Genomic DNA, 14,034 nt, shown 5'->3' on the forward strand with positions numbered 1-14,034 from the left:
ATGTTTTTATCGAGAATTTTACTCGGTCGTTTCCAGCAGTGTTCTACGGGAGTGATGTTTTAATACTTTTATGTGGCATTTTCATAATTATTGATTTACATATCGCAGGGTACACATTTATGAGTATAACAGTAAAATAAAACAAACACTTAAATCATGTTGTAACTTTCAGTTTTGTCGTGTCATACGTTTTGTCTTTTGTCAAGTGTGATCCATCGTCATTGTCCCGTTTTCGTTTTTGCCCCCCCCCCCCCCCCCCCCCCCCCCCCCCCCCCCGGGGAAAAATAATTGAGCAAACTCTTGGTTGGTATCTAAACACACTATCAAAATAATTAAATTTAAATGAGGATACGACAGTGTGACACACGGTAATAGATGGTTCAGTGTATTTGGTAGTTGGGTTATATATTTAGGGCCTACTATTTAGTCGCCAGGAACGATGATGCCAAATACAGGGCATTATCCCGTGTCAGACCGATATCAAATGAATATAACGGCGACATCTAATCCGTTGTTAATTGATGAACAAAAAAGGTATTATCTTGTACCGGCAGCTGTGACGTATTATCCAAACCGCTACACGTAATAGGCCAAGCCGAGTCAGTGCAGGTGCGGTTACCATTAAAGTAAATTGTTTTCCTGATTGCCGATAACCACATGTCAGCGAAGTGTTAAATTAGAAAACAATAGGTAAATAAAACAAACACTGAAATTCAAAGCATGGCTGGGGTTTACTTGATTGAGATTAACCTGTCGTCGCGATTGGTGATTTCCAAGTTCTTAGCCTAAAACATATGTGCGAGATTAACTACCACGTGACGTGTCTAACCAATCAAAACACGCATGTCATTAGACTTTATTTCCTGTGCCAGAAACTTGAAAGGGAAAGGTAAACAATGCATGCTGTAACTGACAATGTAGAGATAGCATGTTACTGCAGTTTGCAGACCTAGCTCAAGTGGATTATTAGTATATACTGATTGCGTTGTTGATATTATTCGATGACAAACGTCACAATCAAATTTATTAAACGAAATTTCAGCCGAGAGAAAAAGAAAGAAAGAAAAAAAAAAACCCACGATTGAGCGATGACGAGAGGAGGGGGGAAACCACTAGCCCGCAGGGGCTAGTGGTTTTGCGTTTCTCACTAGCCCGAACTTAAAAACCACTAGCCACGGGCGTCGGGCTAGCGGATTTGTCGAACTCTGCATATCAGTGTAAAATATTATTGCAATGAATTAAGAAAGCATTTAATTGTGGAATTTGAAATTTTAGTGTATGGTCTAGCACAGCACTTTAAGGTCTTTATCTCAAATCCGTAGTGAATTAAATAATATTTCATTTTGTCACTAGTTGTGTTTACCTTTATAACAATTGCTGTCAATGAATGGTGGATCTTTCATTTCAGGCAATGTGTCTAGAAATTACCTTGCAAAGTCAGGCAATGTGTATATTACCTGAAATATTTAGGCAATATACAGATTGCCTGAGTGAATCAGTTACTTTACAGATTGCCTGAAAATTTCAGGCATTCTACAGATTGCCTGGTTTTACACATTGACTGTAACATATATACATGTATATACATGTATTATCCAAGGATTTATGTACCATTAAATATTTCATATGTGTACACATAGGAGTTGAATGTTCACAATGTAGAAAGAAATATTGATTGTTATATTTAATGACACCACGACATGTAGATCACATTGGTTTGTTAATCATCAGCTATTGGATATCAAACATTTAATAATTCTGGGGATTATTTTCTTCATGATCATGTCACGATTTGCTGTACACAAGTTTCACAGATCACTACACAACTTTAAAACATTAAACAGTATTTGCTAGCCAATTTTCAATTCACTACAATTATCATTAATCCAAATTCTGCCATAGTGATTTTTCACTTCCATTTTTTTTATCAATGGCAAATACTTTTTTTTATTATCCACATAGTTCAAGATATTCAGGGATATATAATCAGTATGACCCACATGTGTCCTAATGATTTCACGTGCACCACGAATGTCTTAATTTTGTGAAGCGACACCATAACTTAATGTGGCTTCCTCTTTTTAGTTACGTTTCAAGCGTTTTGACATGGTCCTAGCTTGCTACTCATAAAAAATTATATTTTGGATACTGTGGATAATAAAGAAATTATTACACTCGCGTGTGAATCCTACTGATTTTACGAAACTCATGTCAGGATTCATACAATAATCTTGACACTTGTTTCGTAAAATCAGTACGACACACAAGCTTGTGTAATAATCTTTATATATGTACTTTCCCCACAGACAGGAGAACATGTACATTGTACTACATCCTTTGATGTGCCAATTGTGGTGCAATGGTTGGAACGGGGAAAAAACCCAATCAAAGAATGGGTACACTGAGGGGATTTGATCCATCGATCCAAAGCACCTCAGACGAGCACTCTACCAACTGAGCTGAATGTAGTTAAGTACAGTAGTTAAAGTTAGTTCTGGTTAATTCTTTCGTGGAATGGGGCCCAGGCCGGGACTTTTAATAAACTTAATGCTATTTGAGTGACATTGACATTGCCATGACGTTGAAGTCTACACTCTAAGGTTTATAAGCATGGGGCCTGGTGCTTATAAAACTTTTAGAGTCTAGACTGGAGACTAACAGATTCTGAAACACTAATGTCACGACAATACCATACAAATTATATGTGTGTGACATCATTAGAGATCGAGTCTAGACTAAAAGTTATATAAGCATGGGCGTCGTACATTATCTGCCAGTATTTAATACTTGTACATTTGAAATGTGTCTTGACACAGCAAAATAACCTTTCAGTCAAGTTTATTTTCTGAAAAAGTCATTTTTAAAATAATTGCATAGGCAGGCTCAAACTTGCTGTTGGATGGCCTTTTTGACCATGGCAATTTGTTTTACAAGTGCTGTGGGAGACAAATTCTTAAGTTCGAGCCCTGTGATATGCTTAATGAATGAATATACTCTAGTGATATCGTAAAACCAAAACACCATAACTTTTCAGGTGACATTCCTCAACGGAAATAAACTCAGCACTTTCTCCTAGGCCGAGAACACATACACACACATGTACTGAAACAATGTTCAGCGAACAAGTGTGACATCTTCCAGAGGTATGTGGGACAAGTAGACACACTTTAAACACGAGCTGTCAAAGGTTTAATTGCGTGTTTCATGGCAAACCAAGCTATTTACTCAGACAGTCACAGTTTAAATAGTCTCCTGTCCTCAACTAAGACAGGATGGGTTCTTTGAATACAAGTCAGTGCAGCAAAAACAAGTTTATCTCTTTTATTTATAGATCTACTTTGTCTATAATACTAACATTATTTTCAGTCGTTACTCACGTTACATACACATGAGTGAAGAATTTATGAACATTTTACTAACATGCACATATTATATATACATACATATATATATATATATAAAGAGAGAGAGAGAGAGAGAGAGAGAAACAGACAGAGAGAGACAGACAGACAGACAGACAGACACAGACTCACACAGCACATTTTACAGTTCTTAGTCATTTGTTTTAAAATGGCAACTAATTTCAGGGTACAATTCACATAGCCACAAATTGGCAAAATTTCTGTGAATTATTCATTAATTTGTTTACTTGATCCGAACTCCGTTTACAAAATCACATCTAGACCCCAAAAAACCCCAGCATGATTGTGATGAAAATATTACCACAGTATATTTTGAAACAAAAATATCCACTAATAAGGGCATTTTTTTTTTTATAAATGCTACATAACGTGTGTGTATGCAAAACACAAGTTTGTAATCAAATTCAAGTTTCTATCAGCTAGACGGACAATTTCACTGTAGATCTGGGCACACAATTTAATACATGTATACAAGTATATATATATATAGCAGGGATTCTAGAAGTTTTACTAAATCCACTAGCCATGGGATCAGTTATTTTAAACATTTACTAGCCACGATTAAATATTCACTAGCCCTACTTTACTTTAAGTTAATATAATTTTACTAATTAATAGTAGAAATCAGATATAATCAGATATCACACCTAAACAGGGAGATAGAGCTTAAAAACACTAACACTTGATCGTGGTGATGGTGGGGACAGGATATATATATTTACAAAATAGACCTAACTGCAGCATTTGACGGGGTTTTTTCCACTAGACATCGGGCATGGCAATAGTAGCTATTTACTAGCCCAACGTTGAATATCACTAGACATGGCAGTGGGGCTACCATAATCTAGAAGCCCTGATATATACATGTATCAGGGTTCCACCTAGCATCTGGAAATTATTTTATTTTGGGAGTCGTGCATTCAAAAATGGGAGTCATCTAGGACATATTTCTTAAATCACATAATTAACTGAATAAATGTCTAGTTTATATTACATGCATATATTATATCCACTATTCTATCTGTTTAATACATATACATTGTGTTTCTTCTTATCAATAATGTAGTGCTTTTTTTTGTCTTTTTATGCACCCTTTGGCTCTTAGTCACCCATCACAATGCTGCATGCTAACCGGTTTTGTAACATAGCTTCATCTGCGAAATAAGTATGACTAACCCCTATTACAAAATATGCTCAACCATCTACATGTATTAAAAAAATATATATTAAACAATAAAAAAAACAAGATATATAGACCGAACAAAAAATTTGCAGCTGGTTTTAAAACTAGTATCTGACATCTGTTAACAGACTGCGCATTCGACATTGTCGTGATGATTTAAATTTAGACAGAGGGTCTGGCACGCTACATCGGCCACACTAGATTTTACTTAAGACTTAAGTTACATCAAACGTATTGATAAGGTTGGGAACCAGTTAAACCGCTCAGCTATTTTCATTTTTGAACTTCATAGTTGTTAGGTTTTTATGTATTTAAAAACAAAATAATGTAAAATCGATTGACATCGGAAATATTTTGCTTTTATTTTGGAGTATTTTAAGTAAATATTGCATCAAATATGCAGGATTCCTTTGTCATATGAAACCCTGATGTACATGTATGTATACAGTAACTTTTGGCAAATCAATAATGAAATTTAACTTTGCCAAATTCAACTTTAATTCGCATTTGATTAATGACAGCATAAACAGTGCCTATCTATACATACATGTGTGTTCATATAAATACACACACACACACACACCTCACTGCATTCAATACATCATATTTACTCATTTTCCCCAAATGAACCCCACAAAACATACTTTCAAAAACAATTTTAACACCTTTAGCATCTTTATTTTAATATTTAGCTTTTACAGCTACTGTCACACCTTGCAGGATAGCCTTAACGGACGTCCGACGGAGCGAAAGAAAATTATCCGGTGGTGAAAGTCGTCTCTGTTGCTGCTCGAGGCCCTTCGAACAGAAGAACACCCGATATTAAGCGGATAAAACACACAATGCCCAATCATCGGACAAGTACAGGACAATTACTGGTCACTTAACAGACATTACCGTATGAGTAACAAACAAGATCCGGTCAAAACGAAAGTGGAACGCATGAGAAACTGACAAAACGTTCTTCAAACATATTTGTACAGGTCACATGACAGACAAAACGGGTATAAATAGTCCGGTGAATTGAACACAGGGTGCACATATCATCAGGCTCCAGTTGGCTCAACACCTCTCTCCAAGATGACCAAGGGGAAGTTCGGGAAGGCTGGGAAGGGCAAGGCCAAGGCACGGTGGAAGGCTGCCAGGTCCCCCTCTCCTTCCTGTGACAGTGGGGCAAAACGGGCCTGCCGCCCTAGAGGCAGTTGCAGTCGCAGACGAGGATGCACCTCCAGAAGTCTCAAACGCCCATGATAAGCCACAGGAAGAAGCCCTTTCTGAGCCTGAAGGGGTCCCTGCAAGGTCAGTCTCTCCCACTCCCAGCCATTCATCAGTTTCATCACATAAATCAAAGTCAAAGAAGAAGCCCAAGAAGTCTTGCCACTACGAGGATCTTATCAAACATCTCAGGGGGCATCCTCATTAAGCTGACAAATGCCTTCTGGTCTTTTCTCCGCAGCTCCATCATGAGTTGGTCATAAAGACCAAACTGTCGCCGCCTCTCATGGCCCAGCCATGCCCTAGACCACCATCTCCGCTGCCCCCTTTTCCTCCTGTTCTCTACATGGGCACAGATGTTGAGATTGGCATCTAGCAGGTCAATCTGTGCCTGGATCAGGGCCAGTTGATACTGCAGGCGGAGTCTCACACGACACTCCATCATGAAGGTCCTCACGGTCCCAGAAGGTCTTGAGGGGGTGAGACAGGGAAGCCACATTATATACCCCGGAGGATGTACGTCGCTGTCCGTTTCAGACTCGGTGAAGACCTGTTACATGTACGGTACTTATACTGTACTATTCCTGAAGTCATCAGTTTTCTCCTGTGGACCCCGCTACACATCCGTTATTCACCAGTTCCCATGTGTTCCGTATCAGGTAATCGTCCGCAGAACATGAGGTACACCTCCGGTTCATCCGATGCATGTCAGGTAGTAGTCCGGTCGTGAGTCACATCCACCAGACATCAACGAATGCGAAATGACAAGTACAGGATGCGGAACACACAAGTTCCGAACAAAACGCATGCCCAGCGCACAACAACCGTACAACTGGCGGACACCTTTTCCCGGTGGAGTCCGTTCCAAGTTTTGTGCATGCACAAAACTTTCCACCAGATTGAACGCACTTCGACAGACCTTGCCTGATAATGAATGCATTCACCAAACGACAAAAGGACAGGAAACACATGTGAACGGAGAAGAACAGATTGAAAATTTTGCTCTCTGTCGGACGTCCGTTAACGCTATCCGGCAAGGTGACAGGGGCATTAAGAAAAAACGACATGTACATGTATGTTCGGACCCACAGAACGCCTGAATAAATCCCTGTTGACTGGTTGTCATGCAAATTTCTGGGTTAAACTTTAGCCATAGCAACAATGGCGGAAAGAGTTTCACATTTTCACCACCTTCGGTGTATTGAATTAGCATTATCAACTCAATATTGCATTAAGTCTGGGCTAGCTCAGCGAGAGAAAAATATTTCGCCAAATTGTCTATTAAACTTGAAAAATTGCAGAAAGTTATTTTCTAAAAAATGTCAATTGTTACATTAATTTTTTTTGGCCAATTAAAATAAAATTCGCCAACTGATTTGGCACCAACTGCTAAATTTCCTCCAAAAGGATCAACAGTAGTACCCTTGTGGAGGACATTTTACACACAATATCCAAAAGGTCTAATTTATATACATATATATGTAAATAAATACATATATACATATGGGTGCAGAAATTTAAAATATTGCACTTGCCCGCCAGACCAGAACCAACTAAAATGTACAAAATGGAAAAAAATTTCTAACAGTCTGTCAGATCTTCATTGACAATTCAATAAATTTTGAAATATTCGGGTAAAGACAGTTTTTCACATATCTTTCTTATATAGAGAGAACACTATATTCAAAAATACACTTCCATTAATGGCATTATAATTTGAACATAAACAATACATTTCAAATTCTAGGAAGTATTGATTTTTGACCATCTTGCACAGTTCCATCTTGCACAGTTCCAAACTTAAAAGTTATCTATTGTCAATGCAGTAGATGTCACAAAAAGACAGATGCCCATTGGACAGTTAGTTGCATTTTTTAACCTGTCTATGATAATTTTTACTCGCATTTGACAAGCGGGCAAGTACTTTCTGCACCCCTGCAGTGCATACAATTTCCATCTAGCTCTCGAACGGATGAGTACTTGATCGACATTCAACCCCGCCGATTTCAGCTACATACTTAATTTGTTCTTATGACATTTTGTGCTACATGTACTTGAAAATCATAAATAACATGAGATGATGAGACTCATGATGATGAGTCAATAGTTACATTTTTGTTTCAATCTTCATTCAGTGAACTGGGGTAGACCTACAGATTTATTTTGCCGTGTTGGTTCCAGTGACAATTAAACAGTTTGTTCATCTAATAATTGTAATACAATTGCAAAGCAGTTTTAAAATACACTAATTAAACTATTAAGTAACGCGAATCAACATGTCATGCTAAAATGTCGTGATTTTAGATTTAGTGGATGGGACAAGTTGATTGTGAGGTGAAACATCCGACAATTATTCTGAAATATAAACCGATAATATACATACCCGACTGAACTGATATTCGTCAAGTGGAACTATTTCGATGACATCATTTTCTGTATCTTCAGAATCCATTGTAATTTTGTTGTGAAGAAACAAAATTTATGCAGATTGTTGATAGACGAAAATGTCAACTCGGAAATCTACACTTACACCGTACTTACAATCGATCGCTTAGCGAAATTTAAACAATCCAGTGCCATAGAGCACTTTTGGAAATGTTCGGTCAATACATTTTCAATCGAACTGGGTAGACCATTTTGTTATTATATATCTAAAAATGTTTCAATAATTTGGAATATTTAACAAGAATGATGGAGAAATTCCATTTCCGCCACAACTGCGCATGTGCAAACACCGGTCCTATATGTTGTTACGCTTTAAAAATAGGAACTTTAACTACCGTATTTGGTGTCATAATCGGCTACAGCTATAAAAAATAAATAAGAAATATATACTCTTCAAAAGAAGAAACGCAAAACCACATTGTCGTAACATTTGGAGAATTGATTTAATTATTGAATGGTGAGTCCGATAATTACCAAATGTTGCAGGATTGTTCACAATTCACTCTAGTCCATTGTGAGTAAGTGATAGGACACACCACCAAGGTCAAGGTCATCTGAAGTCAATACCGGGTGTGGCCTCCGCGTGTGTTGACAACTGCCTGGCACCGCCTGCCCATTGAAGCAACCAGAGTACGGATGACGTCCCGGGGGATGGTGGCCCACTCGGCCTGCAAGGCTGCTGCCAGCTCGGGCAGGGGCTGTGGTTGTCGCTGTCGGAGGCGTCGGTCCAACACGTCCCATAGATTCTCAATTGGGTTCAAATCCGGTGATATCGATGGCCAAGGAAGGACATTAATGTTGTTGTTCTGTAGGAAAGCCGTTGTGAGACGTGCTGTGTGAGGCCTGGCGTTGTCATGTTGGAACACTGCGTTGGCGTTGGCCATAACTGGAACGATGTGTGGCCGGAGGATCTGGTCAATGTAGCCCTGTGCATTCAGGTTGCTCTGCACGTGGACCAGGTCAGTTCTGCCAGTGTGTGAGATGGCTGCCCACACCATGACACTACCCCCGCCGAATCTGTCCACTTCCTGCACGCAGTTTGCCGCATAACGTTCACCACGACGCCTATACACGCGACATCTTCCATCATGACGTCGGAGCAGAAATCGGGACTCGTCACTGAACCACACCTGTCTCCATCGCAGTTGAGGCCATTGTCGATGAATCTGGCACCACTGCAGTCGGAGTCGACGGTGTTTTGGTGTTAAGATGACACCTCGAACTGGACGTCTGGCACGAATTCCTACCTCACGTAGGCGGTTCCGTACGGTCTGGTCGGATATCCTGCGCAAACCTGGTATTGCTGCGGCTGTGGAGGTGGCAGTAGTCAATCGTTCCCGAAGGTGGCGTACCCGGATGTAGCGGTCCTGCCCGGGGGTAGTGACCCGTGGTCGACCGGATCTAGAGAGGTCACGTGTTGATCCATGTTGCTGGTAACGGTCCCACAGTCTGGAGATGGTGCTTGGGGACACATGGAATGCCCTGGCAACGGCCGTTCTGGATTCGGCTGCGTCTAGTCGGCCGATGGCATTGTTTCTCTGCGGTTCACTGAGACGTGGCATGTCCTGGATTGTCAACTGTCGGCCAGATACAGAGGCCAGGCAAGCGAACACCCTGCACTTTTATACTGTCGGTGTTCATGTTGCACGTGCAGACAACGCACGTGCAGTGGTGACATGGTTTGCACGTGGCTGCGTTTTTGCGAATATTCACATTTTGGAACTTTATTGTACAGTAGCTGCGTTTTATCGAATGTAACCGTGGGAATGTGTTTGGGACATGCAATGACCTTATATTCACAAAGCATGAACCGGTAGGAAACATAAAATCGGAGTTATAACCCATTTGTACCCTTTTGCGTTTCTTTTTTTGAAGAGTATATAATAATTTTAATAATAATCATGATTATAATATTAAATTTAACAAAATCTTAAAAAAGACGTGTCTACTGTATTGAAAAAGCAGATGTTAAATAATTAATGCCGCCTTTTTTAATATACATGTACACACATACAGTTACATGATTTTGTCACCTACACATCACGTATGTCAATGGCGTAGCCAGCATGAGGCAGAAGAGGCACTTGCCTCGTCTGGAATTTCCCCAGATTTATTTTATTTTTCCCATGACACTGATATTTATTTTACAGGTCTGGGTTTTCCTCGGTGTTTTTTCCTTTCTGACTACGCCCCAGTATATCCTTGGATATGTCTAATGTAAGGATCTATGGATGTGTCTCTAATTTAAGGATCTATGGATCTGTGTCTCAAGTATATGCTAAGGATCTATGGATCTGTTTTAATGTAAGGATATATATATATATATATATATATATATATATATATATATATATATATATATATATATATATATATATATATATTCGTAGGCTTAAACCCCGTCTCAACCAATGCCACAGGACTGGTAGGCCTATATCAAATATTGTGGTATGTGCTGCCATGACTGCTATTCCGTTCAGAGAGAGAGAGAGAGAGAGAGAGAGAGAGAGAGAGAGAGAGAGAGAGAGAGAGAGAGAGAGTAGTAGGAGAGGAGAAGGGAAAGATGTGGCAGTGAAGTAGTAAGTAATTGACATTTTGACGTGCTATTTTTGTTCATAAATTGAATAGAGGCCCGCGCAGTTACGTACAACTAATGTTTCTATTAAGGATTTCTTCTCCCCACCCCCTTTTTTTTTAGTGTGTGTGTACGAGCGCGCGCGTGTGTGTGTGTGTCAACCAGTTTTTGTTTCATTTCAACTTATTTCCGTCCTTATATCCAATTAAGGTTCAAGCACGCTGTCCTGGGCACACACCTCAGCTATCTGGATTGTCTGTCCAGGACAGAGTATTAGCTGTTAACTGTTAGTGGTTTGTGAGATAGAAGAGGGTGTAGTGGCCTTACACCTACCCACTGAGTCCTTAAGAACTCGCTCTGGGTTGGAGCCGATTTGGGGTTGCGAACCCTGTACCCTCTAGCCTCTAGTCCGATGGCTTAACCAAGACACCATCGAGGCCGGTTGTGTCTCAAACAATTCAATTCAATTCAATTTATTTTCGTGCTTATATCCAATTAAGATTCAAGCATGCTGTCCTGGACACACACCTCAGATATCTGGGCTGTCTGTCCAGGACAGTGGGTTAGTTGTTAGTGGTTAGTGAGAAAGAAGAGGGTGTAGTAACCTTACACCTACCCACTGAGCCCTTAAGAACTGCGAACCCTGTACCTACCAGCCTGTAGTCTAATGGCTTAATCACGACGCCACTGAGGCCGGGTCTCCAGCAAGACGTATTTAAATTGCTTTTGGTCGAAGGGAGATAATCCGCTTTTAGTAGTCTGTTGGTGCAGTACTGATTGCTCACCCATCTTACAGATACGTTCAGGGAAGGGATCTCGCTCAGTCGGTAGATTGCTTTTATGACGACGCCCCCCCCCCCCCCCCCCCATTTTTTCAAGTGCCTTCAAAATGTTCAAGTGCCATTTTTGTTTGTGTAAAAATTGTTTTGCATGTAAGCATTTTTAGCTGCATGAAGTTAAGTTGTGCGTGTATGCGCAAGCTTTCAGATGTATCTGTGTTACCGAGTCTCAGTGGGGTTCACCACATTGTTTAACGCGAGTAATGAGCGCCTTAAAGTTGCGTGATCAAAGTTACATAATAATAGCCTAATATTTTTTCTTTGAAATTGTATAGATTTTCAAAATTCCTAATGAACAATAGGCTCTGTAATGTTTATGTATGTCTGCCCTATCTAGACAGCTGTCTCTAGAATAGTACCCTTTACAGCTATAATTTACAAATGCCCGTTTGTATCATTTTTTATGTATAACTGCCCTATCTGGACAGAGCCGTCCCTAAAATAGTTCCAGGTAAAGTTATAATTTATAAATGCCCCTTTGTATCGTGTTTTTTTAAAATGTATAACTGCTCTACATGGAAAAAGCCATCCCTAGAATAGTGCCTTTTAAAGTTTTAAGTTACAAGTGTTTACAAGTGTTCCTTTGTATTGTTTGTTGTTGTTGTTGTTGGGGTTTCTTTTTGTGGTTTGTTTGTTTGTTTGTTTGTTTGTTTGTTTGTTTATTTGTTTTGTTTTTTTGTTTGTTTGTTTATTTGTTTGTTTTGTTTTTCGGGAAGGGTTTTTGTAGGCTATATATGCCCTACCTAGACAGATCCGTCCCTAGAATAGTGCCCTTAAAAAGTTATCAGAGTCAAATTACAATGAAATATATGATAGTCCTACTTATATATGAAGCAAAGTTGATTCTATGGCTTTTTTCCGGGCCCCCCTCCCCATTCGCCGGTCCCCGGTCAACGCTAAAATTCACGATTTAGTAACAGGTTTGAACTCTTCTAAATAATATTTTTTGGGTTATAAAACTCCAAAAGAGGAAGTGATCACTGTCTTAAAAATGGGTAATGTCAAGGAGAAAAAATACATTCTTGGGTTATAATACTATGCAAAATAATGGTTAAAATAGTTTTTTAATTATTGTTTAAAAATGCCTAATTTTGATATTCAGATGCCAAGAAAAGGAATTTAAAGCTACCCATTTTTAAAAATTTCCACGGGAGAGCTTACCCCCGGAACCCCTACATATCTTGTGCCATGCTTAACAACGACCCTGATCATTACCCCACCCCACTTTAAAAAAATGCTCCCACGGGCCTCAAAGCTCATATAATAATCGTTATTAATGCAGCTAGCGCTACAGAAAACCACAGCTATAGTCATTTAGCGTACACTTCCGTTCGTACACTGTGATATATACACAAACGCATTCATATTAACTGCAAATATGAATACTTTTATTAAGATTGCCCCTTTAACAAGCCATTTTGCCCCCTTTTTTTCTTTGTCCCCCCCCCCTAAAATATGTCCCGGATCCGCCCATGAGGTATAGGGTTTGAAGCCCTGTACCGGCTCCCACTCAGAGCGAGTTTTAACGACGCAGTGGGTAGGTGTAAGACCACTACACTCTCTTCTTTCTCACTAACCACTAACAACTAACAACTAATCCACTGTCCTGGACAGCCAGCCAAGATAGCTTAGGTGTGTGCCCAGGACAGCGTGCTTAAACCTTAATTGGATAAGAGCACGAAAATAAGTTGAAATGAAATGAATGAAACGCGCGGTCGGATTCTCGGCATACTAAGATCAAAAATAGCATGCAGCTTCCTTTTTCACCTCACTGTGAGCCGTTCAAAAAATCCATATTTCCATATCCATATTTCCTTATTGACTAAATCCTACGGGATATTCAAATTCAATAGCACCAAAACTACCCTAATAGCTCCCACCCACCCAACCCTTTTCCTGTCTTGAACGGAGGAGCTGGCCGAGGCCGGCACCTGCGCCCATGACAGGCGTATGCTACAACAGCTTGCTCTGAATGTGCATGTAAAACCGTATGACCTGACTTGCGCGGTCGGTTTGGGATCGATCCTCGTCGGTGGTTCCATTGGGCTATTTCTCGTTCCAGCCAGTGCACCACGACTGGTATATCAAAGGCCATCGTATATGCTGCCCTGACTGTGGGATAGTGCATATAAAAGATATATATATATATATATATATCTACTTTATATATATACTTTAATGTGTTAATAAATGCATGTATATTTAAAATTGTAAATTAGATTTGCCATACTTCTCGCCCTCCCCCACCTCATTTGGGTCGAAAGATTAAATCACCTCTGTGGATCCATTGTATATGTGTTTTTGTTAGGTTTTAGTTATTATTATTGTTGTTGTTTTGTTTGCCCCCCCCCCCCC

The 14,034-nt window shown here is 39.7% G+C and overlaps 1 protein-coding gene across 5 annotated transcripts in view; it reads right to left on the bottom strand.

The window, feature by feature from the left end:
* Positions 1-8,516, bottom strand: part of LOC121376990 (calmodulin-regulated spectrin-associated protein 1-B-like) — a 70,793-nt gene extending 62,277 nt beyond the window's left edge. For all 5 annotated transcript variants that reach the window (XM_041504816.1, XM_041504819.1, XM_041504818.1 and 2 more), the window contains exon 1: positions 8,204-8,516. In XM_041504816.1, the coding sequence (XP_041360750.1) occupies positions 8,204-8,272 (69 nt within the window). In that variant the 5' untranslated portion in view covers positions 8,273-8,516. The remainder of the gene's footprint in view (positions 1-8,203) is intronic.
* Positions 8,517-14,034: the final 5,518 nt, after the last annotated feature.

Source organism: Gigantopelta aegis, chromosome 7 (assembly GCF_016097555.1).
Source record: "Gigantopelta aegis isolate Gae_Host chromosome 7, Gae_host_genome, whole genome shotgun sequence".
Classification (NCBI taxonomy): Eukaryota; Metazoa; Mollusca; class Gastropoda; order Neomphalida; family Peltospiridae; genus Gigantopelta; species Gigantopelta aegis.